The sequence below is a fragment of the Erythranthe guttata genome, chromosome 6 (genome assembly GCF_056151865.1).
Source record: "Erythranthe guttata isolate IM_541 chromosome 6, IM_541, whole genome shotgun sequence".
NCBI classification, from domain to species: domain Eukaryota; kingdom Viridiplantae; phylum Streptophyta; class Magnoliopsida; order Lamiales; family Phrymaceae; genus Erythranthe; species Erythranthe guttata.
This window is the reverse complement of record NC_142538.1, coordinates 3416604-3443632: the sequence shown is the minus strand read 5'-3', so window position 1 is coordinate 3443632 and position 27029 is coordinate 3416604. Positions and strand designations below refer to the sequence as shown.

At 34.6% G+C, this 27029-nt stretch overlaps 1 protein-coding gene across 13 annotated transcripts; it reads left to right on the top strand.

Moving 5' to 3' along the window:
• Positions 1-705: 705 nt before the first annotated feature.
• HESO1 (Nucleotidyltransferase family protein) lies at positions 706-27029 on the top strand. 13 transcript variants are annotated; one of them, XM_088819475.1, is made up of 19 exons: positions 717-875; positions 1867-2038; positions 3024-3188; positions 3824-3921; positions 4398-4644; positions 5638-5802; positions 15490-15604; positions 16093-16339; positions 17620-17717; positions 18223-18458; positions 19510-19639; positions 20242-20339; positions 23129-23377; positions 24001-24165; positions 24773-24948; positions 25028-25193; positions 25379-25509; positions 25618-25728; positions 26174-27029. In XM_088819475.1, the coding sequence occupies exons 13-19, from the start codon at positions 23227-23229 to the stop codon at positions 26600-26602; spliced, it is 1329 nt and encodes a 442-aa protein (XP_088675601.1). In that variant the 5' UTR covers positions 717-875; positions 1867-2038; positions 3024-3188; positions 3824-3921; positions 4398-4644; positions 5638-5802; positions 15490-15604; positions 16093-16339; positions 17620-17717; positions 18223-18458; positions 19510-19639; positions 20242-20339; positions 23129-23226; the 3' UTR covers positions 26603-27029. The 13 variants fall into 13 exon arrangements, 7 of the variants coding, with proteins under 7 accessions (XP_088675601.1, XP_088675603.1, XP_088675604.1 ...); XR_016031697.1 differs by lacking the exons at positions 24001-24165; positions 24773-24948; positions 25028-25193; ... (1 more) ...; positions 25618-25728; positions 26174-27029 and adding exons at positions 6331-6555; positions 7575-12641; positions 13267-13364; positions 13874-14070; positions 14693-14857 and having other exon boundaries at positions 706-875; positions 15490-15587; positions 23129-23239; XR_016031696.1 differs by lacking the exons at positions 24001-24165; positions 24773-24948; positions 25028-25193; ... (1 more) ...; positions 25618-25728; positions 26174-27029 and adding exons at positions 6331-6555; positions 7575-12641; positions 13267-13364; positions 13874-14070; positions 14693-14857 and having other exon boundaries at positions 706-875; positions 23129-23239.

The window sequence follows — 27029 nt, the reverse complement described above, 5'->3', positions numbered from 1 at the left end:
AGCCCAATTATTAAAAGATAAAATAAATAAATAAATTTGCTTTACGTTTTTAATGCTTTTATAAGATAGTTAATTGCTCCATATTGTAGTACGTTATTTTAACTGTATAAACGGTACAATTTTGAGTTCATTCAATAGTAAATCTATGGTGTCTCACTCTCATATGTAATAACAGTTAACAAATAGAATTACGCACATGTTTATTGTGTGCAATTATAGCTAGGAAGTATTATATCATATTCACTATAAGTTCTTTACTATTGTGACTTCATGACTTCAACATTACACACATGCATTCTACTAAACAATTCAATAAATATTACACCGGGTGAAATAAATTTGAATATATTATCGATTAGCTAATGTTACAAGTTTGTGTATAAAATATATGAGGTTTTTAGCCAATATAATATATACACATGTACGATGATATAACATGCCACGTCGGACGAATTGAATATATTATCGACGGATATCACAAAATTAAATATATTACATGACGTTTTTTCTGCCAATATAATATATACACGTGTACGGTAAATATAGCATGCTATGTCAGACGAATTGATATACGATCGATCGATATCACAAAGTGACGTAAATATTATATGACGTGTTTCCGCTAACACGATATATACACGTGTATGGTAGATATAACGGACTAGGTCAATCAAAAATCATATATAATATATATTAAAAAAGATGAAAACAATCAAAAATAATATTTTATTTCTCCCCCCCTCTTCTCTCTCACGAACATTTTTCATACAATTGAAAACCCTTTTTGCTTAAGCAAACCCAAACCCTGTGAGACTGTCACTCCCATGGATGATCTGTTCATCTCAGCGAAAATCAATTATGTGTTTCTTCCAGAGGTTTGTTCTTCTTCGTTTATCTCTTAGATGATTGCTGCTATGAGTTTTTAGTTTTAATTTTCTCTGGAATTGTATGAGGGCATTTTTCTGGGTATGTTTGTTTAATATTAAAATTGGGTTTGAAATGTTCAGATTTCCCAATGTGATTATGCGGTTTGTGTTTCCGATCATTGTTTGTGATGACGAAACAAAGTCCTTCGCCCACATGCAGATATATCTTTCATTTATGTTTGATTTTTTATTTTTTTTTTTGTTTTTGTCTTTCTGTTTTGCTTTCTGCTTGATTATCTTAATCTCTTTGTATATGAGCTAATTTCATGTGTAAATTTTTATAGCAGAAACAGCGGTGTTTGATTTTGGTTTTCCGTTTTCCCCTTTGTTTTGTTTGTTGGCTACTGGCGATTTTTACATTTGTACATTCTGCAAATGAGCCTTGCTTAAGATGAAGTAATAACTATGGGTGAAGAGTGTTCATTGTTATTAGGCTTTATTACATTCAAAATCCTATGTTTATTCTAATTGTTAAAGACCTCCACATGTCATTTTTTTTTGCAAATTACCCCCTAAAATTTCACCGTTTAGGGGGTTGTGTGCTGAAAAACTGCATCGTAGGGGATTTGTACTACTATTAATAACATCGGGATTTTTTTTTTTTTTTTTTTTTTTTTTTTTTTTTTTTTTTTTTTATTATCAATTACAGTAAGAATAGGGGTGTTGAATGCAATGAAGTCATTGTTATTATTTTTTTGTTAGTCGTAAATTTTCAGTATTTACCAACATAAGCTACTCTGGAGAAGAATAAAGTGTAAAGTATACTAATTCTGTAAAATGATTGCATCTGCAATGATGATTTGTTTTGAGTTCTAATAGTATGGTTACAGTTGCCCTTCTTCAAATATATTACATGATCACTTTTGTTTGTTTTATTTTTATTTTGCTAATAGAATATTTCAAATTCATTTTCTGATCTCTTCGTTATGTATGACGACAGGAAACTAGCTTTTGTAGGTTTTCTTTGCCATTGACGAACGGATATAATTTGTTGGATCTCACTATCACGGATATTCTTCGTGTGATCAATCCCTCAAAAGAAGATTGGTCCTTCCGGTTTCAAATGATTAATGAGATACGAGCTATGGTTGGATCGATAGAAAATCTGAGAGGTATGCAATGTTTCATCATATGGTTATTCTTGCTTATTTTTACTCCATGCAAAGAAAATTTTATTTGTTCACTTATTTGGCGTATAAGTAAAATAGAGGAAATGAAACAGAAATTTTTGCATTTTTTACTGGAAAATAGGCAAGTGTCATTCTACATCTGCGATGAGTTGTATTAGGACCCAACTGGACTATGTTAATTTGGCTCGCACTATTTATAGCCCACTCTCATTCATATATGAGCGAGTAGTGTTTATGTTCTGAATAATCAATTTTTTTGTCCATGAATTTCACATGCTCAGCACAGTAAATGGGTTTAAAACGCTACTTGAGTGCACTAGTAAAAAAATGAAAATTGAAAATCGAAAAATTGTTTAGTTTTTCATACAGTAGCTACCTATGAAATTGTTTCAAAATATATCCGTAGTTTACTCCACGCACAGAAAATTTTATTTGGCGAGAAATAAAATAGAGGAAATTAAACAGAATATCTTGCATTTTTTACTGGAAAATAGGCGAATATTATTCTACATCAGGGATGAGTTGCAGCAGTTCTGCTCGTACTATGTGTAGCTCAGTCTCATTCATACATGAACAACGAGTAGTGTTTATTGTCTGAAAGTCTTGGATAAACCAACATTTTTGTCCATGAATTTCACATGCTCAACACAGTAAATGGGTTTAAAACGCTACATGAGTGCACTAGTAAAAAAATTGAAAATCAAATAATTGATTCTAGCTTTTATTTTTCATACAATAGCTACCTATGAAATTTTTTCAAAATATATCCATAGTTTCTCCATTTTTAGAATGATAGTAACTGAAAAAACGTGTAGGCTTGAAATTTGTAAAATTTGGGTGATGTGATTATTAGTTGTTCTCAGATAAAAATGCGAATAGCTTATTTCTGTTTATTTTTATGTTGTTTGAGAACTATGAAAAATAGTTGATGACATTGATGAAATAACGTTCAAAATTGTGGAAACAGGTGCAACTGTGTAACCATTTGGGTCTTTTGCATCTAATCTCTTTACAAAATGGGGAGATTTAGATATATCAATAGAGTTGCAAAATGGTACATATATCTCGTCTCCGGGGAAGAAGCACAAGCAAAGTGTGCTGCAAGAAGTACTAAAAGCTTTCAGAAAGAAAGGTAATATGCAAGATGTTCTAACACTGCTTGTTACTTCAGTAAATTTCTTGCAAGATTTTTCCATGACTTGTTGATTTGGTTTCTTGCATCATCTGAATACAATGTTGTCCACAAGTACATAGCACTTTGCCTAGCCAAATTTCGTTTCAGATATGGGCATTGAAAAAAGGGAGTTAAGGTCATTCTACTGCAAATTTTGTGTCTGCATGTCTCTTAGACATTTTCTAACACTGCTTGTTACCTCAGTAATTTTCTTGCAAGATTTTTGCTTCACTTCTTGTTTTGGTTCCTTTCATCGTTTGGATAAAATGTTGTTCACAAGTACGTAGTACTTTGCCTAGCCGAACTTCTTTTCAGATTATGGGCATTGAACGTACGGAGTTAGGGTCATGCTAGTGCAATTTTTGCTCATGAATGTAATCAATCATGTTCAGTACCAGGAGATAACTATCAGCATCACAGACACATATTATAATGATTGGACTTTTAATTGCAATTGTGAAAATGTTTGCAATAGAGCTGTTTTTTTTCCCCTTTTCCTTTTCGAATTTAAGATAAAGAGATAAGTTGATAATGAATGACATTCAAACACAGGGAGGTTAAGCTATAACGAACCAAGTTTTGATTGTTTGCAGGTGTGTTCTGTAAACTAAAGTTCATCGCCAATGCAAGGGTACCCATTCTGAAGTTTGAGGGAAGCTACAATATCTCGTGTGATATCTCGATCAACAAAGTAAGTGGTCAAATGAAGTCAAAAATCTTATTCTGGATCTACAAGATCGATGGGCGCTTCCTGGTCCTTCTCGTACATAATTTATACCTGATCAACTTTATCATTTACCCCCTAAAATTTCACCGTTTAGGGGGTTGTGTGCTGAAAAACTGCATCATGGGGGATTTGTGCTACTATTAATAATATGGGGATTTTTTTTGTAACAATTATAGTAAAAATAGGGGTGTTGAATGCAATGAAGTCATAGTTATTATTTTTTTGTTAGTCGTATATTTACAGTATTTACCAACATAAGCTACTAAAGTATACTCATTCCGTAAAATGAATGCAACGATGATTTCTTTTGAGTTCTAGTAGTATGGTTACAGCTGCCCCCCTCAAATATCTTACATGATCACTTTATTATTTATTTATTTATTTTGCTAATAGAATATTTCAAATTCATTTTCTGATCTCTTCGTTATGTATGATGACAGGAAACTAGCTTTTGTAGGTTTTCCTTTCCATTGGTAATGCTCGTTTACAGGCCGGAGATGTTCCGTCATAGAAAAGTTTGACAACTCACTTGACAAGACACAGTCACAATGAACAGATATAATTTGTTGGATCTCACTATCAGGGATATTCTTCGTGTGATCAATCCCTCAAAAGACGATTGGTCCTTCCGGTTTGAAATTATTAATGAGATACGAGATATTGTTGGATCAATAGAAAATCTGAGAGGTATGCAATGTTACATCATGTGGTTGTTCTTGCTTATTTTTACTCCATGCACAGAAAAAATTATTTAGCGTAGAAATAAGATAGAGAAAATAAAACTGAATATCTTGCATTTTTTTACTGGAAAATAGGCGAGTATTATTCTACATCAGGGATGAGTTGCAGTAATTTTGCTCGTACTATGTATAGCTCACTCTCATTCATATATGAACAACGAGTAGTGTTTATGTTCTGAATAACCAACTTTTTTGTCCATGAATTTCACATGCTGAGCACAGTAAATGAGTTTAAAATGCTACTTGAGTGCACTAGTAAAAAAAAAAATCGAAAAAGTGATTCTAGCTTTTAGTTTTTCATACAATAGCTACCTATGAAATTGAATTAAAATATATCCGTAGTTTACTCAACGCGGCATAAAATTTTATTTTGCGTAGAAATAAAATAGAGGAAATGAAACAGTATATCTTGATTTTTACTAAAAAATAGGCGAGTATTATTCTACATCGGGGATGAGTTGCAGTAATTTTGCTCGTACTATGTGTAGCTTAGTCTCATTCTTATATGAACAACGAGTAGTGTTTATTTTCTGAAAGTTTTGGATAACCAACATTTTTGTCCATGAATTTCACATGCTCAGCACAGTAAATGGGTTTAAAACGCTACTTGAGTGCACTAGTAAAAAAATTGAAAATCGAATAATTGATTCTAGCTTTTAGTTTTTCATACAAAAGCTACGTATGAAATTCTTTCAAAATATATCCGTAGTTTTAGAATGACAGTAACTGAAAAAACGTATAGGCAACGTACCTCCTATATTTGACATGCAAAATATCTTCTGCTTGAAATTTAAAAAAAAAAATTGTGTTGTGATTATTAGTTGATCTCAGAGAAAAATGCGAATAGCTTCTTTCTGTTTATTTTTATGTTGTTTGAGAACTATGAAAAATGGTTGATGACATTTATTTGATGAAATAATGTTCAAAACTGTGGAAACAGGTGCAACTGTTGAACCATTTGGCTCTTTTGCATCTAATCTCTTTACAAAATGGGGAGATTTAGATATATCAATAGAGTTGCAAAATGGTACATATATCTCGTCTCCAGGGAAAAAGCACAAGCAAAGTGTGCTGCAAGAAGTACTGAAAGCTTTCAGAAAGAAAGGTAATCTGCACGATGTTCTAACACTGCTTGTTACTTCAGTAATTTTCTTGAAAGATTTTTACATTACTTGTTGATTTGGTTTCTTGCATCATCTGAATAAAATGTTGTCCACAAGTATGTGGCACTTTGCCTAGCCAAATTTCATTTCAGATATGGGCATTGAAAAAAGGGAGTTAATTTCATGCTAACACTGCTTGTTACCTCAGTAATTTTCTTGCAAGATTTTTGCTTGACTTATTGATTTGGTTCCTTGCATCGTTCGGATAAAATGTTGTCCACAAGTACGTAGTACTTTGCCTAGCCGAATTTCTTTTCAGATTACGGGCATTGAAAGAACGAAGTTAGTGTCATGCTAGTGCAACTTTTGCACATGAATGTAATCAATCATGTTCTTTTGAGTTCTAATAGTATGGTTACAGCTGCCCTTCTTCCAATATCTTACATGATCACTTTATTAATTATTTATTTAATTTGCTAATAGAATATTTAAAATTCATTTTCTGATCTCTTCATTATGTATGATGACAGGAAACTAGCTTTTGTAGGTTTTCTTTGCCATTGGTAATGCTCGTTTACTTCCGTCATCCAAAAGTTTGACAACTCACTTGACAAGACACAGTCACAATGAACAGATATAATTTGTTGGATCTCACTATCAGAGATATTCTTGGTGTGATCAATCCCTCAAAAGACGATTGGTCCTTCCGGTTTCAAATTATTAATGAGATACGAGCTATTGTTGGATCAATAGAGGTATGCAATGTTTCATCATATGGTTGTTCTTGCTTATTTTTACTCCATGCACAGAAAATATTATTTGTTCACTTATTTGGCGTAAAAGTAAAATAGAGGAAATGAAACAGAAAATCTTGCATTTTTTACTGGAAAATAGGCGAGTGTCATTCTACATCAGCGATGAGTTGTATTGGGACCCAACTGGACTATGTTCATGCCAGTGTTTTCGAATTTTGCTCGTAGTATTTATAGCTCAGTCTCATTCATATATGAACAACGAGTAGTGTTTATGCTCTGAAAGTGTCGGATAACCAACTTTTTTGTCCATGAATTTCACTTGCTCGGCACAGTAAATGGGCTTAAAACGCCACTTGAGTGCACTAGTAAAAAAAAATCGAAAAATTGAGTCTAGCTTTTAGTTTTTCATACAATGGCTACCTATTAAATTGTTTAAAATATATCCGTAGTTTACTCAACGCCACAGAAAATTTTATTTGGCGTAGAAATAAAATAGAGGAAGTGAAACAGAATATCTTGCATTTTTTACTGGAAAATAGGCGAGTATTATTCCACAGCAGGGATGAGTTGCAGTAATTTTGCTCGTACTATGTATAGCTCATTCTCATTCATATATGAATAACGAGTAGTGTTTATGCTCTGAAAGCTTTGGATAACCAACTTTTTGTCCATGAATTTCACATGCTCAGCACAGTAAATGGGTTTGAAACGCTACTTGAGTGCACTAGTAAAAAAATTGAAAATCGAATAATTGATTCTAGCTTTTAGTTTTTCGTACAATAGCTACCTATGAAATTGTTTCAAAATATATCCGTAGTTTCTCCATTTTTAGAATGACAGCAACTGAAAAAACGTATAGGCTTGAAATTTGTAAAACAAATTTGTGTTGTGATTATTAGTTGTTCTCAGAGAAAAACGCGAATAGCTTCTTTCTGTTTATTTTTATGTTGTTTGAGAACTATGAAAAATGGTTGATGACATTATATTTGATGAAATAACGTTCAAAATTGTGGAAACAGGTGCAACTGTGGAACCATTTGGGTCTTTTGCATCTAATCTTGTTGAATTAGAGAATATTCTGTTTAATAGATACAGCCCTTTAAGGGATTTGATAGGTGTGTAAATAGGCAAGTCAATATCTCAGTATCAGGATAATTAGGAATTAGTCACTGCACAGATTTTTATTTCCTAGTTTGTTTTTCCCTATTTAAATAAACATCCTGTAACGTATTCAGTATGGTGAAATAGAATGTTTTTCTATTCTTTCTGATCGCCTACATGGTACCAGAGCAATTGGCGATATTTCTATAAACCTATTTCTATAAACCCTAGCCACTATGTCTGAGGATACAGCAGAATCTGCTTCCGCTGTTACTCAAACCAAAAGTACTAATTACCCTAACACCCACTCTATCCAAATCACCACCATTCGTTTAAATGGTGAAAACTTTCTGCGTTGGTCCCAATCCGTGCGGATGTATATCAGAGGTAGGGGAAAAATGGGTTATTTAACTGGAGAAAAGAAAGAACCAGAGACCAAAGATCCGTCTTACCTGGTATGGGATGCGGAAAACTCGATGGTAATGACTTGGTTGGTGAATTCCATGGAGGAGGACATCAGCTCTAATTATATGTGTTACCACACTGCAAAAGAACTCTGGGAGAATGTCAACCAGATGTATTCTGACCTGGGAAATCAGTCCCAAGTCTTTGAATTAACGTTGAAACTTGGAGAGATTCGTCAAGGAGATCAAAGTGTTACAAAATACTTCAACTCCTTGAAGCGTTTGTGGCAAGATCTTGATTTATTCAGTGATTACGAATGGAAATCATCTGAAGATTGCAACCATTACAGAAAGACGGTCGAGGATAACCGCATCTTCAAATTTCTCATCGGGCTGAATGTCGAATTCGATGAAGTTCGAGGAAGAATTATTGGAAGACAACCTCTACCTTCACTTGGAGAAGTTTTTTCAGAGGTTCGTAGGGAAGAAAGTCGCAGGATGGTGATGTTGGGAAAGAAGTTATCAAACGACGCTGTTGAAACTTCAGCCCTGGTTACTACCGAAGCAAATATCAGCAAAAAATTTGATGATAAGCCTCGCGTCTGGTGTGATCATTGTGGAAAGCCTCGCCATACTCGTGATACATGTTGGAAAATTCATGGAAAACCCGTTAACTGGAAGAACAAACAAGAAGGCAAATTTGGTCGTACAGCATCAGCTCATGAAGTCGAGGCATTTCCCTTTAATAAAGAGCAGATGAATCACCTTCTAAAGTTGCTGAAATCCAATTCTTCTCCTGGTATTCCTAATGTTTCCCTTGCTCAAACAGGTAACAACTCAAAAGCCTTATCTTGTCATTTAAATCCCATTCCTGCCCAGTGGATCATTGATTCAGGGGCCTCTGACCATATGACAAGTATTCCTCAATTATTCCAGACATATATACCATGTTCAGGCTCTGAAAAAATTAGAATAGCCGATGGTTCATATTCCCCTATTGCTGGAAAAGGTTTAACCAAACTTTCAAATAGTATTGATCTTAAGTCCGTTCTTCATGTTCCTAAACTTGCTTGCAATCTTTTATCTGTCAGTAAGCTATGCAAAGATCTTAATTGTCGTGTTATCTTTGATGAATCACATTGTGAATTTCAGGAACGGAGTTCGGGGAAGATGATTGGCAGTGCTAAGGTGATAGATGGTCTTTACTATTTTTACGATGATATCTTCAATAATAAAAAGGTTCAAGGCTTGAGTAGTATCAGTTCTTCTTCTAATAGAGAACAAATAATGTTATGGCATCTTAGACTAGGGCATCCTAGTTTTCCTTACCTTAAGAACTTATTTCCTCTTTTGTTTAAAGGATTGGATTGTTCATCTTTTTATTGTGAAAGTTGTTTTCTATCTAAAAGTCATCGGGCTTCTTATCCTCCACATCCTTATCAATCATCGAAACCATTTTACTTAATCCACAGTGATGTTTGGGGTCCCTCTAAGGTCACCACTATTTCTGGAAAAAGGTGGTTTGTGACCTTTATTGATGATCATACTCGTTTGTGTTGGGTGTATTTGATGCATGAAAAATCTGAGGTTAAAAAATTATTTAAGGATTTTTATATGATGATTGAAAACCAATTTGAAACTAAAATTGGCATTCTTCACACTGATAATGGCACGGAATATTTCAATGAGGTTTTAGGAAATTTTTTGAAAGAAAAGGGAATTTTTCATCAATCCTCTTGCATCGATTCTCCACAACAAAATGGCATTTCTGAAAGAAAAAATAAACATTTACTCGAGGTTTCTCGTGCTATTATGTTTTCAATGAATGCTCCAAAATATTTGTGGGGAGAGGCTGTCTTGACAGCATCATATTTGATTAATAGGCTGCCAACTCGTGTTCTTAAATACAATAAACCTTTCGATCTTTTCAAAAATCTATTTCCTCATGCCCAGATTTCTAATCTTCCTGTAAAAGTGTTTGGTTGCACTGTTTTCGTTCATCTACCTAGCCGACTTCGGTCAAAATTGGACCCTCGGGCTGAAAAATGTGTTTTCGTGGGTTATGCCCCAAATAAAAAAGGGTACAAATGCTTTAATCCAGCAACAAAAAAATACTTTGTTAGTATGGACGTCTCTTTTGTGGAAAATCGTCCTTATTTTGAGAAAAATTTTCTTCAGGGGGAGAAACAAAATAGTGAATCAAATTTTTGGGATGTTATTTCCTTACCAAAAACGATTCCTTTGGTATCTCCAAATACTGATTTTCTTAAACAAGGAAATGATACTCAAGTATTGAAAAACCTTGAATCTCCTAGCACTAATATGCCGAACACTACTGTACCTCTATTAGAGGAAGAAATATTACCTGTGGCTTTACAAGAGCCAAATCTTGAACTTCAAGTTTATTCTAGAAAAAAGAATCGTAAAAAAAGTGGAGAGCCTGCTATTGTTTTTCAGCAAAGCCAGTCAGAATTCCCGAGCAACGATTCTCGGAATATTCAAGGTACACACAATCATAACTTACCTACAGTTACTCCTATTATGTCTGAACATGCAGAGCCTTCAATTGAAATTTCTACTGACCTTGACATCCCAATAGCCATTAGAAAAGGAACCAGAACATGTACTCAACATCCTATTGCCAAATATATATCCTACAAAAAACTTTCTCATAGACATAGGGCCTTTACCTCAAAGATTTCACAGTTGTTTGTTCCAAGGAATATTCAGGAAGCACTGGGTGATTCGAATTGGAAATTAGCAGTACAAGAGGAGATGAATGCTCTTAAAAAAAGTGGAACTTGGGAGGTGGTTGATTTGCCCCGAGGAAAGAAAGTTGTTGGGTGACGGGAGTGTGGAAAGATATAAGGCGAGACTTGTGGCTAAAGGATTTACGCAAACACATGGTATTGATTATCATGAAACATTTGCCCCTGTAGCAAAAATTAATTCCATCCGAGTACTATTATCTCTGGCAGTCAACTCTAATTGGCCACTATACCAACTAGACATTAAAAATGCCTTTTTGAACGGAGACTTAGACGAGGAAGTGTTTATGAGCTTGCCACCGGGATTTGAAGGAAACCATGCCCAAGCCAGCAAAGTGTGCAGACTAAAAAAGTCGTTATATGGCTTAAAACAATCCCCTAGAGCATGGTTTGAACGATTTGGAAAAGTTGTGAAGGGATATGGATATTGTCAAGGCCAGGCAGATCATACTATGTTCTTCAAACACAATGAGAACGGAAAGATTGCAGTGCTGATCGTGTACGTCGATGACATCATTTTGACAGGTGATGATTTAGAAGAATTGGTCAGATTAAAGAAGAGGCTAGCTGGCGACTTCGAAGTTAAAGACCTTGGAGTCCTAAAATATTTCCTCGGGATGGAATTTGCTCGGTCAAGAGAAGGAATTTTCGTAAATCAACGAAAATATGTACTTGATCTACTTAATGAGACAGGGCTACTTGGGTGTAAAGCTGTGGACACCCCAATTGAAGTCGGTATGAAGTTGGAAGCGGCCAAACCCGAGAACATTGTAAATCGAGAAAGATATCAGAGATTAGTAGGAAGGTTGATTTATCTATCTCACACACGCCCCGATATAGCATTTGCAGTCAGTATGGTAAGTCAATTTATGCATTCTCCTGGACATGAACACTTTGAGGCAGTATATAGAATTCTTAAGTATTTAAAAGGCTCTCCTGGTAGAGGATTATTGTTCAAGAAACGAGATCATTTTCAAATAGAAGCCTATACAGATGCGGACTGGGCAGGAAGTATAATAGATAGACGGTCTACATCAGGCTATTGTACTTTTGTTGGAGGAAACCTTGTTACTTGGCGCAGCAAGAAACAAAGTGTTGTAGCAAGGAGTAGCGCCGAAGCTGAGTATAGAGCACTTGCCCATGGAATTTGTGAAGTTATGTGGATAAAAAGACTTCTAGAGGATTTGAAGGTCACAAGTTCTTCTCCCGTGAGAATTTATTGTGACAACAAGGCGGCCATTTCAATTGCGCACAATCCAGTTCTACATGATAGAACCAAACATGTTGAAATTGATAGACGTTTTATACAAGAGAAACTCGAATGTGGGATGATTTGCATTCCTTATGTGTCTTCTACTGAACAAATTGCGGATATCCTCACTAAAGGATTACAGAAAAAGCAATTTGAAGTTTTAAGAAGCAAGCTAGCTATGGAGGATATCCACAAGCCAGCTTGAGGGGGAGTGTTGAATTAGAGAATATTCTGTTTAATAGATACAGCCCTTTAAGGGATTTGATAGGTGTGTAAATAGGCAAGTCAATATCTCAGTATCAGGATAATTAGGAATTAGTCACTGCACAGATTTTTATTTCCTAGTTTGTTTTTCCCTATTTAAATAAACATCCTGTAACGTATTCAGTATGGTGAAATAGAATGTTTTTCTATTCTTTCTGATCGCCTACAAATCTCTTTACAAAATGGGGAGATTTAGATATATCAATAGAGTTGCAAAATGGTACATATATCTCGTCTCGGGGAAGAAGCACAAGCAAAGTGTGCTGCAAGAAGTACTAAAAGCTTTCAGAAAGAAAGGTAATCTGCAAGATGTTCTAACACTGCTTGTTACTTCAGTAAATTTCTTGCAAGATTTTTCCATTACTTATTGATTTGGTTTCTTGCATCATCTGAATACAATGTCGTCAACAAGTATATAGCACTTTGCCTAGCCAAATTTCGTTTCAGATATGGGCATTGAAAAAAGGGAGTTAAGGTCATTCTACTGTAATTTTTGCGTCTGCACGTCTCTTAGACATTTGCTAACACTGGTTGTCACCTCTTTAATTTTCTTGCAAAATTTTTGCTTGACTTGTTTTGGTTCCTTTCATCGTTTGGATAAAATGTTGTTCACAAGTACGTAGTACTTTGCCTAGCCGAATTTCTTTTCAGATTATGGGCATTGAACGTACGGAGTTAGGGTCATGCTAGTGCAACTTTTGCTCATGAATGTAATCAATCATGTTCAGTACCAGGAGATAACTACAGCATCACATATTATAATTATTGGACTTTTAACTACAATTGTGAAAATGTTTGCATTAGAGCTGTTTTTTTTCTCCTTTTCCTTTTCGAATTTAAGATAAAGAGATTAGTTGATAATGAATGACATTAAAACACAGGTCGGTTAAGCTATAACGAACCAAGTTTTGATTGTTTGCAGGTGTGTTCCGTAAACTGGAGTTCATCGCCAATGCAAGGGTACCCATTCTGTAGTTTGAGGGAAGCTACAATATCTCGTGTGACATCTCGATCAACAAAGTAAGTGGTCAAATGAAGTCAAAAATCTTATTCTGGATCAACGAGATCGATGGGCGCTTCCTGGTCCTTCTCTTACATAATTTATACCTGATCAACTTTATCATTTACCCCCTAAAATTTCACCGTTTAGGGGGTTGTGTGCTGAAAAACTGCATCATAGGGGATTTGTGCTACTATTAATAATATGGGGATTTTTTTTAACAATTATAGTAACAGTAGGGGTGTTGAATGCCATGAAGTCATAGTTATTATTTTTTTGTTAGTCGTATATTTACAGTATTTACCAACATAAGCTACTATGGAGAAGAATGAAGTGTAAAGTATACTCATTCCGTAAAATGATTGCATCTGCAACGATGATTTCTTTTGAGTTCCAGTAGTATGGTTACAGCTGCCCCCTTCAAATATCTTACATGATCACTTTATTATTTATTTATTTATTTTTGTAATAAAATATTTCAAATTCATTTTCTGATCTCTTGGTTATGTATGATGATGCTCGTTTACAGGCAGGAGATGTTCCGTCATACAAAAGTTTGACAACTCACTTGACAAGACACAATCACAATGAACAGATATAATTTGTTGGATCTCACTATCAGGGATATTCTTCGTGTGATCAATCCCTCAAAAGACGATTGGTCCTTCCGGTTTGAAATTATTAATGAGATACGAGATATTGTTGGATCAATAGAAAATCTGAGAGGTATGCAATGTTACATCATGTGGTTGTTCTTGCTTATTTTTACTCCACGCACATAAAATTTTATTTGGCGTAGAAATAAAATAGAGGAAATGAAACAGAATATCTTGCATTTTTTACTGGAAAATAGGCGAGTATTATTCTACATCAGGGATGAGTTGCAGTGATTTTGCTCGTACTATGTGTAGCTCAGTCTCATTCTTATATGAACAACGAGTAGTGTTTATTTTCTGAAAGTTTTGGAGAACCAACTTTTTTGTCGATGAATTTCACATGCTCAGCACAGTAAATGGGTTTAAAACGCTACTTGAGTGCACTAGTAAAAAAAATGAAAATCGAAAAATTGATTCTAGCTCTTAGTTTTTCGTACAACAGCTACCTATGAAATTCTTTCAAAATATATCCGTAGTTTCTTTCAAAACGTATAGGCGACGTACCTCCTATATTTGACATGCAAAATATCTTCTGCTTGGAATTTGTAATAATTTGGGTGTTGTGATTATTAAATTTTCTCAGAGAAAAATGCGAATAGCTTCTTCCTGTTTATTTTTATGTTGTTTGAGAACTATGAAAAATGGTTGATGACATATATTTGATGAAATAACGTTCAAAATTGTGGAAACAGGTGCATCTGTGGAACCATTTGGGTCTTTTGCATCTAATCTCTTTACAAAATGGGGAGATTTAGATATATCAATAGAGTTGCAAAATGGTACATATATCTCGTCTTCGGGGAAAAAGCACAAGCAAAGTGTGCTGCAAGATGTACTAAAAGCTTTCAGAAAGAAAGGTAATCTGCAAGATGTTCTAACACTGCTTGTTACTTCAGTACATTTCTGGCATGATTTTTCCATTACTTGTTGATTTGGTTTCTTGCATCATCTGTTTACAATGTTGTCCACAAGTACGTAGCACATTGCCTAGCCAAATTTCATTTCAGATATGGGCATTGAAAAAAGGGAGTTAAGGTCATGCTAGTGCAATTTTTGCGTCTGCATGCATGTCTCTTAGACATTTTCTAACACGGCTTGTTACCTCAGTAATTTTCTTGCAAGATTTTTGCTTGACTTATTGATTTGGTTCCTTGCATCGTTCGGATAATATGTTGTCCACAAGTACGTAGTACTTTGCCTAGCCGAATATCTTTACATATTATGGGCATTGAACGAACGGAGTTAGTGTCATGCTAGTGCAACTTTTGCACATGAATGTAATCAATCATGTTCAGTACCAGGACAAAACTAGCAGCATCACTGATAAAATTATTGGACTTGTAATTGCAATTGAGAAAATGTTTGCATTAGGGCTGTTTTTTTCTCCTTTTCCTTTTTCGAATATAAAATAAAGAGATTAGTTGATAATGAATGACATTCAAACACAGGGAGGATAAGCTATAACAAACCAAGTTTTGTTTGTTTGCAGGTGGGTTCCGTAAACTGAAGTTCATCGCCAATGCAAGGGTACCCATTCTGAAGTTTGAGGGAAGCTACGATATCTCGTGTGACATCTCGATCAACAACGCAAGTGGTCAAATGAAGTAAAAAATCTTATTCTGGATCAACGAGATCGATGGGCGCTTCCTGGTCCTTCTCGTACATAATTTATACCTGATCAGCTTTATCATTTACCCCCTAAAATTTCACCGTTCAGGGGGTTGTGTGCTGAAAAACTGCATCATAGGGGATTTGTGCTACTATTTAATAACATGGGGATTTTTTTATAACAATTATAGTAAGAATAGGGGTGTTGAATGCAATCAAGTCATTGTTATTATTTTTTGTTAGTTGTAAATTTACAGTATTTACCAACATAAGCTACTATGGATCAGAAGAATAAATTGTAAAGTATACTAATTCCGTAAAATGATTGCATCTGCAATGATGATTTCTTTTGAGTTCTAATAGTATGCTTACAGTTGCCCTTCTTCAAATATCTAACATGATCACTTTATTATTTTATTTATTTATTTTGCTAATATAATATTTCAAATTCTTTTTCTGATCTCTTCGTTATGTATGATGACAGGAAACTAGCTTTTGTAGGTCTTCTTTGCCATTGGTAATGCTCGTTTACAGGCAGTAGATGTTCCGTCATCCAAAAGTTTGACATCTCACTTGACAAGACACGGTCACAATGAACGGATATAATTTGTTAGATCTCACTATCAGGGATATTCTTCGTGTGATCAATCCCTCAAAAGACGATTGGTCCTTCCGGTTTGAAATTATTAATGAGATACGAGCTATTGTTGGATCAATAGAAAATCTGAGAGGTACGCAATGTTTCATCATTTGGTTGTTCTTGCTTATTTTTACTCCATGCACAGAAAATTTTATTTGGCGTAGAAATAAGATAGAGGAAATAAAACTGAATATCTTGCATTTTTTTACTGGAAAATAGGCGAGTATTATTCTACATCAGGGATGAGTTGCAGTAATTTTGCTCGTACTATGTATAGCTCACTCTCATTCATATATGAACAACGAGTAGTGTTTATGTTCTGAATAACCAATTTTTGTGTCCATGAATTTCACATGCTCAGCACAGTAAATGGGTTTAAAACGCTACTTGAGTGCACTAGTAAAAAAATTGAAAATCGAATAATTGATTCTAGCTTTTAGTTTTTCATACAAAAGCTACCCATGAAATTTGTAAAAAAAATTTGTGTTGTGATTATTAGTTGTTCTCAGAGAAAAATGCGAATAGCTTCTTTCTGTTTATTTTTATGTTGTTTGAGAACTATGAAAAATGGTTGATGACATTTATTTGATGAAATAACGTTCAAAACTGTGGAACCATTTGGGTCTTTTGCATACAATCTCTTTACAAAATGGGGAGATTTAGATATATCAATAGAGTTGCAAAATCGTACATATATCTCTTCTCCGGGGAAAAAGCACAAGCAAAGTGTGCTGCAAGAAGTACTAAAAGCTTTCAGAAAGAAAGATAATCTGCAAGATGTTCTAACACTGCTTGTTACTTCAGTAATTTTGTTGCTCGATTTTTCCATTACTTGTTGATTTGGTTTCTTGCATCATCTGAATACAATGTTGTCCACAAGTACATAGCACTTTGCCTAGCCAAATTTCATTTCAGGTATGGGCATTGAAAAAAGGGAGTTAATTTTATGCTAACACTGCTTGTTACCTCAGTAATTTTCTTGCAAGATTTTTGCTTGACTTATTTGATTTGGTTCCTTGCATCGTTCGGATAAAATGTTGTCCACAAGTACGTAGTACTTTGCCTAGCCGAATATCTTTTCAGATTATGGGCATTGAACGAACGGAGTTAGGGTCATGCTAGTGCAACTTTTGCACATGAATGTAATCAAAATCATGTTCAGTACCAGGAGAAAACTAGCTGCATCACTGATAAAATTATTGGACTTTTAATTGCAATTGGGAAAATGTTTGCGTTGGAGCTGTTTTGTACCCGTAATCGTTTTTTACCCTTCTTTTTCCAAAAAAATAAATAAAGAGATTAGTTGATAATGAATGACATTCAAACACGGGGAGGTTAAGCTATAACGAACCAAGTTTTGTTTGTTTGCAGGTGGGTTCCATAAACTGAAGCTCATCGCGAATGCAAGGGTACCCATTCTGAAGTTTGAGGGAAGCTACAATATCTCGTGTGACATCTCGATCAACAATGTAAGTGGTCAAATGAAGTCAAAAATCTTATTCTGGATCAACGAGATCGATGGGCGCTTCCTGGTCCTTCTCCTACATAATTTATACCTGATCAGCTTTATGATTTACCCCCTAAAATTTCACCGTTTAGGGGGTTGTGTGCTGAAAAACTGCATCATAGGGGATTTGTGCTACTATTAATAATATGGGGATTTTTTTGGAACAATTATAGTAAAAATAGGGGTGTTGAATGCAATGAAGTCATAGTTATTATTTTTTTGTTTGTCGTAAATTTACAGTATTTACCAACATAAGCTACTATGGAGAAGAATGAAGTGTAATGTATACTAATTCCGTAAAATGATTGCATCTGCAACGATGATTTCTTTTGAGTTCTAATAGTATGGTTACAGCTGCCCTTCTTCAAATATCTTACATGATCACTTTATTATTTATTTATTTATTTATTTTGCTAATACAATATTTCGAATTCATTTTCTGATCTCTTGGTTATGTATGATGACAGGAAACTAGCTTTCGTAGGTTTTCCTTGCCATTGGTAATGCTCGTTTACAGGCAGGAGATGTTCCGTCATCCAAAAGTTTGACATATCACCTGACAAGACACAGTCACAATGAACAGATATAATTTTTTGGATCTCACTATTAGAGATATTCTTCGTGTGATCAATCCCTCAAAGATGATTGGTCCTTCCGGTTTCAAATTATTAATGAGATACGAGCTATTGTTGGATCAATAGAGGTATGCAATGTTTCATCATATGGTTGTTCTTGCTTATTTTTACTCCATCAAAAGAAAATTTTATTTGTTCACTTTTTTGGCATAAAAGTAAAATAGAGGAAATGAAACAGAAAATCTTGCATTTTTTACTGGAAAATAGGCGAGTGTCATTCTACATTAGTGATGAGTTGTATTAGGACCCAATTGTAGTATGTTCATGCCACTTTTTTCGAATTTTGCTGTACTAGTTATAGCCCACTCTCATTCATATATGAACAACGAGTAGTGTTTATGTTCTAAAAGTTTCGGATAACCAACTTTTTTGTCCATGAATTTCACATGCTGAGCACAGTAAATGGGTTTAAAATGCTACTTGAGTGCACTAGTAAAAAAAAAAAATAGAAAAAGTGATTGTAGCTTTTAGTTTTTCATACAATAGCTACCTATGAAATTGTTTCAAAATATATCCGTAGTTTACTCCCCGCACAGAAAATTTTATTTGGCGTAGAAATAAAATAGAGGAAATGAAACAGAATATCCTGCATATTTTACTGGAAAATAGGTGAGTATTATTCTATATCTGGGATGAGTTGCACTAATTTTGCTCGTACTATGTGTAGCTCAGTCTCATTCATATATGAATAACGAGTAGTGTTTATGCTCTGAAAGCTTTGGATAACCAACTTTTTGTCCATGAATTTCACATCCTCAGCACAGTAAATGGGTTTAAAACGCCACTGGAGTGCAGTAATAAAAAAATTGAAAATCGAATAATTGATTCTAGCTTTTAGTTTTTCATACAAAAGCTACCTATGAAATTCTTTCAAAATATACCCGTAATTTTAGAATGACAGTAACTGAAAAAACGTATAGGCAACGTACCTCCTATATTTGACATGCAAAATATCTTCTGCTTGAAATTTGTAAAAAAAAATTGTGTTGTGATTATTAGTTGTTCTCAGAGAAAAATGCGAATAGCTTCTTTCTGTTTATTTTTATGTTGTTTGAGAACTATGAAAAATGATTGATGACATTATATTTGATGAAATAACGATCAAAACCGTGGAAACAGGTTCAACTGTGGAACCATTTGGGTATTTTGCATCTAATCTCTTTACAAAATGGTACATATATCTCGTCTCCGGGGAAAAAGCCCAAGCAAAGTGTGCTGCAAGAAGTACTAAAAGCTTTCAGAAAGAAAGGTAATCTGCAAGATGTTCTAACGCTGCTTGTTACCTCAGTAATTTTCTTGCAAGATTTTTCCATTACTCGTTGATCTGGTTTCTTGCATTATCTGAATAAAATGTTGTCCACAAGTACATAGCACTTTGCCTAGCCAAATTTCATTTCAGATATGGGCATCGAAAAAAGGGAGTTAATTTCATGCTAACACTGCTTGTTACCTCAGTAATTTTCTTGCAAGATTTTTGCTTGACTTATTGATTTGGTTCCTTGCATCGTTCGGATAAAATGTTGTCCACAAGTACACAGCACTTTGCCTAGCCGAATTTCTTTTCAGATTATGGGCATTGAACGAACGGAGTTAGTGTCATGGTAGTGCAACTTTTGCACATGAATGTAATCAATCATGTTCAGTACCAGGAGAAAATTAGCAGCATCACATATTAAAATTATTGGACTTTTAATTGCAATTGAGAAAATGTTTGCATTAGAGCTGTTTTGTACCCGTAATCGTTTTTTACCCTTTTTCTTTTTCCAAAAAAAAATAAAGAGATTAGTTGATAATGAATGACATTCAAACACAGGGAGGTTAAGTAACGAACCAAGTTTTGTTTGTTTGCAGGTGGGTTCCGTAAACTGAAGTTCATCGCCAATGCAAGGGTACCCATTCTGAAGTTTGAGGGTGGCTACAATATCTTGTGTGACATCTCGATCAACAACGTTAGTGGTCAAATGAAGTCAAAACTCCTTATTCTGGATCAACGAGATCGATGGGCGCTTCCTGGTCCTTCTCCTACATAATTTATACCTGATCAACTTTGTCATTTACTATTATGAATTATCTCATCAGTATAATCCACTTACATTTTCATTTATTTTATTTATTTATTCATTTTTATTATTTTGGGCTTATTAGCCCCATCATTTTTCTATAGGACAACACAATTGCTCGAGCTCGAATCAAGTTGGGCTCGATGAAAGCTCGTTCGAGCTCGAATTTATTTGTTATGAAAAAAATCAAATTCAAACACAATTTTCGTAGCTCGTAAAAACTAGAAACAAATTTGAACAAACTTGTGTTCGCGTCAACTACTCGATTTGTTTACACTCTTACTAAATGTAGTTTATTGTTTGATAGCAAGCACGATTGGACATTTCTTTTGATATTGATTATGGGCCTTTCTTCCTGTTTGGGGTTCTCAATTTTCATAATGGGCTTTTCTGAAGTCCAATTTTATTAATTAATTTAATTATTAACTATTTCAATTTATACTGGGCTACTTAAATTTTGAAAAACCCAATTATTAATGAAATTAAAAAAATTGCTTTACTATTATTAGTAAGCACAATTGGGCCTTGCTTTTGATATTGATTATGGGTCTTTTTTCTTGAATGGGTTCTCAATTTTCATAATGGGCTTTCCTAAAGTCTAATTTAATTAATTAATTTAATAATTAACTATTTCAATTTATATTTTATACTGGGCTACTTGTATTTTGCAAAACCCAATTATTAATGAAATAAAAAAAATTGCTTTACGCTTTTAATGCTATAAGATAGTTAATAGTTAATTGCTCCACACTGTAGTACGTTATTTTAACTGTATAAACGGTACAAGTTTGAGTTCATTCAATAGTAAATCTATGGTGTCTCTCATAAGTAATACTGTTAACAAATAGAATTATGCACATGTTTATTGTGTGCAATTCTAGGAACTATTATATCATTTCACTATAAGTTCTTGACTATCATAACTTCATGACTTACAACATTACACACATACATTTTACTCAACAATTCATTGTTCCGTAAATGTTACATTCGGTGAAAAAAAATCAAATAATATTATCGATCATCGGACCTTACATATGTTTGTATAAAATATATGACGTGTTTTCACCAATACAATATATACACGTGTGTGGTAGATATAATATGCTACGTCGGACGAATTAAATATATAATCAACGGATATCACGAAGTTACATATATTACATGACGTGTTTCCGCCAATACATACGATATATACACGTGTACGGTAAATAAAACATGCTACGTCGGACGACTTGAATATATTATCGACGGATATCACGAAGTTACATATATTTACATGACGTATTTCCACCAATACAATATATACACGTGTACGGTAGATATAGCATACTACGTCGGACGAATCGAATATATTATCGACGGATATCACGAAGTTACATATATTTACATGACGTATTTCCACCAATACAATATATACACGTGTACTGTAGATACAACGGACTAGGTCAATCAAAAGTCATAGTATATATTAAATAAGATGAAAATAATCAGAAATAATATTTTATTTCTGGCCCCTCTTCTCTCTCACGCACATTTTTCACACAATTGAAAACCCTTTTGCTTAAGCAACCCAAAACCTGTGAGACTGTCACTCTCATTGATGATCTGCTTATCTCAACAAAAATCAATTAAGTGTTTTTTCTAGAGGTTTGTTCACTTCGTTTATCTCTTAGATGATTGCTGCTATGAATTTTTCTTTTTATTTTTAATTTTCTCTGGAATTGTATGAGGGCATTTTTCTGGGTATTTTTGTTTAATATTAAAATTGGGTTTGAAATGTTTAGATTTCCCAATGTGATTATGCGTTTGTGTTTCCGATCATTGTTTGTGATGACGGAACAAAGTCCGGCGCCAACATGCAGAGATATCTTTCAATTATGTGTATCTGAGTTGATTTTTTTTTTTTTTAATATTTTTTTCTGTTTTGATTTCTTCTTAATTATCGTAATCTCTTTTTATATGAACTAATTTCAATAGATGAGAGTTCTGTAAATTTTTATAGAAGAAACAGCGTTATTTGATTTTGGTTTTCCGTTTTCCACTTTGTTTCGTTTGTTGGCTACTGGCGATTTGTACATCTTATTATGTTTCTGCAAATGTACTTTACTTAAGATGAAGCAATAACTATGGGTGAAGAATGTTCATTGTTATTAGGGTTTATTACATTCAAAATCTTATGTTTACTTACTCTAATTGTTAAAAACCTCCACATGTCATTTTGTTTTTGCAAAAAAAACCATATAATTTATATTTTTTTTGGCAAATTACCCACTAATATTTCACCGATTAGGGGGTCGTGTGTTGAAAAACTGCATCATAAGGGATTTGTGCTACTATTAATAACATCGAGATTTTTTTTAACAGTTCTAGTATAAATAGGGGTGTTGAATGCAATAAAGTCATTGTTATTATCTTTTTGTTAGTCGTGAACTTGCATTATTTACCAACATGAGCTACTGAGGATCAGAAGAATTAAGTGTAAATTGTACTCATTCCGTAAAATGATTGCATCTGCCATGATGATTTCTTTTGAGTTCTAATTGTATGGTTACAGACTTACAGTTGCCCTTCTTCAAATATCTTACATGATGACTTTATTATTGTTTTTATTTTGCTAATAGAATATTTCAAATTCATTTTCTGATCTCGTCAGTATGTATGAATTATGATGACAGGAAACTAGCTTTTGTAGGTTTTATTTGCCATTGATAAAGCTCGTTTACAGCCAGGAGATCCAAAAGTTTGACATATCACCTGATAAGACACAGTCACAATGAACAGAACAATGAACAGATATAATTTGTTGGATCTCACTATTAGGGATATTCTTCGTGTGATCAATCCCTCAAATGACGATTGGTCCTTCCGGTTTCAAATGATTAATGAGATACGAGCTATTGTTGGATCAATAGAAAATCTGAGAGGTATGCAATGTTTCATCATGCTTATTTTTACTCCATGCACAGGAAAATTTATTTGGCCTACAAATAAAATAGAGGAAATGTAACAGAATATCTTGCATTTTTTTACTGGAAGATAGGCGAGTATTATTCTACATCAGGGATGAGTTGCAGTAATTTTGCTCGTACTATGTATAGCTCACTCTCATTCATATATGAACAACGAGTAGTGTTTATGTTCTGAATAACTTATTTTTTTGTCCATGAATTTCACATGCTCAGCACAGTAAATGGATTTAAAACGCTACTTGAGTGCACTAGTAAAAACATTGAAAATCGAATAATTGATTCTAGCTTTCAGTTTTTTGTACAATAGCTACCTATGAAATTGTTTCAAAATATATCCGTAGTTTCTCCATTTTTAGAATGACAGTAACTGAAAAAACATATAGGCAACGTACCTCCTATTTTTGACATGCAAAATATCTTCTGCTTGATATTTGTAAAATTTGGGTGTTGTGATTATCAGTTGTTCTCAGAGAAAAATGCGAGTAGCTTCTTTCTGTTTATTTTTATGTTGTTTGAGACTATGAAAAATGGTTGATGACGTATATCTGATAAAATAACGTTCAAAACTGTGGAAACAGGTGCAACTGTGGAACCATTTGGCTCTTTTGCATCTAATCTCTTTACAAAATGGGGAGATTTAGATATATCAATAGAGTTGCAAAATGGTACATATATCTCGTCTCCAGGGAAAAAGCACAAGCAAAGTGTGCTGCAAGAAGTACTGAAAGCTTTCAGAAAGAAAGGTAATCTGCACGATGTTCTAACACTGCTTGTTACTTCAGTAATTTTCTTGCAAGATTTTTACATTACTTGTTGATTTGGTTTCTTGCATCATCTGAATACAATGTTGTCCACAACTATATAGCACTTTGCCTAGCCAAATTTCATTTCAGATACGGGCATTGAAAAAAGGGAGTTGAGGTCATGCTAGTGCAAGTTTTGCGTCTGCATGTCTCTTAAGACATTTTTTAACACTGCTAGTTACCTCAGTAGTTTTCTTGCAAGATTTTTGCTTGACTTATTGATTTGGTTCCTTGCATTATTTGGATAGAATGTTGTCCACAAGTACGTAGTAGTTTGCCTAGTGCAACTTTTGCACATGAATGTAATCAATCATGTTCAGTACCAGGAGAAAACTAGCAGCATCACATATTAAAATTATTGAACTTTTAATTGCAATTGAGAAAATGTTTGCATTAGAGCTGTTTTGTTACCTGTAATCATTTTTTACCCTTTTTCTTTTTCCAAAAAAAAAAAAAAAAAAAAAAAAAAGAGAGATTAGTTGATAATGAATGACACTCAAACACAGGGAGGTTAAGCTATAACGAACCAAGTTTTGTTTGTTTGCAGGTGGGTTCCGTAAACTGAAGTTCATCGCCAATGCAAGGGTACCCATTCTGAAGTTTGAGGGGAGCTACAATATCTCGTGTGACATCTCGATCAACAACTTAAGTGGTCAGATGAAGTCGAAGATCTTATTCTGGATCAACGAGATTGATGGGCGCTTCCGTGATCTTGTTATGCTGGCAAGTTTTTCTAACACTGTGATCACGTGAAGTATATAAAGATACATCGAGACATGATAAAATCAATCTTTTTATGCAGGTCAAAGAATGGGCCAAAGCTCACCATATTAATGATTCAAAGTCTGGAACTCTGAACTCGTACTCTCTCAGTCTGCTTGTAATTTTCCATCTGCAGACTTTGGTACCGGCGATATTACCCCCTCTTAGAGAAATTTATCCCGGGAATATGATTGATGACCTTACAGGTATTCAATAGAATTTTGCTTTCAATTCTCTAAACGCATGTCCAGATTTATTTTCGAATTCTTGCTCCTTTTTTTTTTTTACCATTAGACAGTACAGTACCTAGCTTGAACTCGAATTTTTTCGTTTTTCAATTTTTATACATTGTAAGATGTACTCACTGTTCTTCGATAATTTTCTCCTGAAGGTGTGAGGACTGTTGCAGAAAAAAATATCGAAGATATTTGTGCTGCAAACATACACAGAATTAGGTCGGACAGGTCGAGGTTGATCAACAGAAGCACTTTGTCTGCGCTTTTCATTTCATTCCTCACGAAGGTTATTTTAAGTACTTGCATTATGATAAAGCAATTTTGCAATCGTGTCGAAGAGATAATGTTTTACCACTTACACTGACAAAGTATTTTTTCTCTTTTGCACCTTCAGTTTGCGGACATTTGTTCAAGAGCTTCTACTCAAGGCATTTGCCCTTATTCTGGTCAGTTGGAGGATATTCATACCAACATGCGATGGTTGCCTAGAACCTATGCGCTATTTGTAATCTCTCTTTCTCTCTCTCACACACACACACACACTGCACACACACAACGCACACGCAGCACACACACTGCACACACACAACGCACACACTGCACACAGCAGATTCCATGTTATAGTGCGCACACAGCACACACATATCGCACACACAGCACACAGCAGATACCATGTTATTGTGAACACACAGCACACGCATAGCACACAGCAGATACCATGTTATTGTGCACACACAGCACACACATAGCACACAGCAGATACCATGTAAGTGTGCACACAGCGCACACACAGCACACACACAGCAGATACCATGTTTTTGTGCACACACAGCGCATACATACTGCACACGCACAGCAGATACCAAGTTTTTGTGCACACACAGCGCACACATACTGCACACACACAGCACACACCATGTTATTGTTGTTGATTTCTTGTAATGGATTAGGTTGAAGATCCATTTGAGCAGCCAGCGAATACTGCTAGGACAGTTAGCAGTAACCAGTTAATAAGGATATCACAAGCAATCCAGGCGACTCATGGAATACTTGTGGCAGCAAATCAAGACCGAACTTGTCTGATTCCAGTTCTGGCGGGCCCACACATCTCATGTTTCTTCATGAGACCATCTGTACCAGCTCCTCCACTCTTCAATCAATTCCCATCAAGAACTTCTTCCAGCACTCAACTTCCATCAAGAGCGTCTTCTTCGAGCAGAAATGGGCATAGAACTCACCCACCACAGAGAAAGAAGACGCAAGACAGTTCTCAGGACAAAAGGTTGGATAAACGTCCAACCGAACCATCAAAGAGTCCAACACCGCCACCATCTACAAGTCAAAAGCAGCAAGTGTGGCGGCCAAGATCTGAGAGCTAAGGAGGGGAGATCAAACTGGTTCTGATGGCTGAGAGAGAGAGAGGGGCTGAGTCGATTGTTTGCTGATGAAATGGAACCCCAGAAATCCAGCGCAAGAACATATTTATCAGAGCAATGGTTTTGTTGGCTGAGGGGTTGGTTAATTTTCGAAGCATACAATTACAAACTACAATGATGAGTCATTTTGAACTATAATCATGATAGATGTGCAATTATTTTTGCCCGAGGAAAAACAAAAAACTTTAGAATTCCTTGAACTGAAGGAAAATTCGAACTTATGCTATTCTTGTGCGCAATGTGATTTGCCGAGATTAATCTCGAGCATGATGATGATTTTGTTCTTATGTCTGAGTTTTCATTAATATCATGGGCTAGAGCATGTAAAGTGGAGAACATTATAATGAAGATTTCTTTCATTAATTACTAA

Bases quoted from the DNA above. Each gene is read 5' to 3' on its own strand.
- HESO1 (XM_088819475.1), top strand. From the start codon at position 23,227: ATGAACAGAACAATGAACAGATATAATTTGTTGGATCTCACTATTAGG. The intron at 23,378-24,000 runs GTATGCAATGTT...CTGTGGAAACAG, and splicing joins ATCAATAGAAAATCTGAGAG to GTGCAACTGTGGAACCATTT. The intron at 25,510-25,617 runs GTTATTTTAAGT...TTGCACCTTCAG, and splicing joins TCATTTCATTCCTCACGAAG to TTTGCGGACATTTGTTCAAG.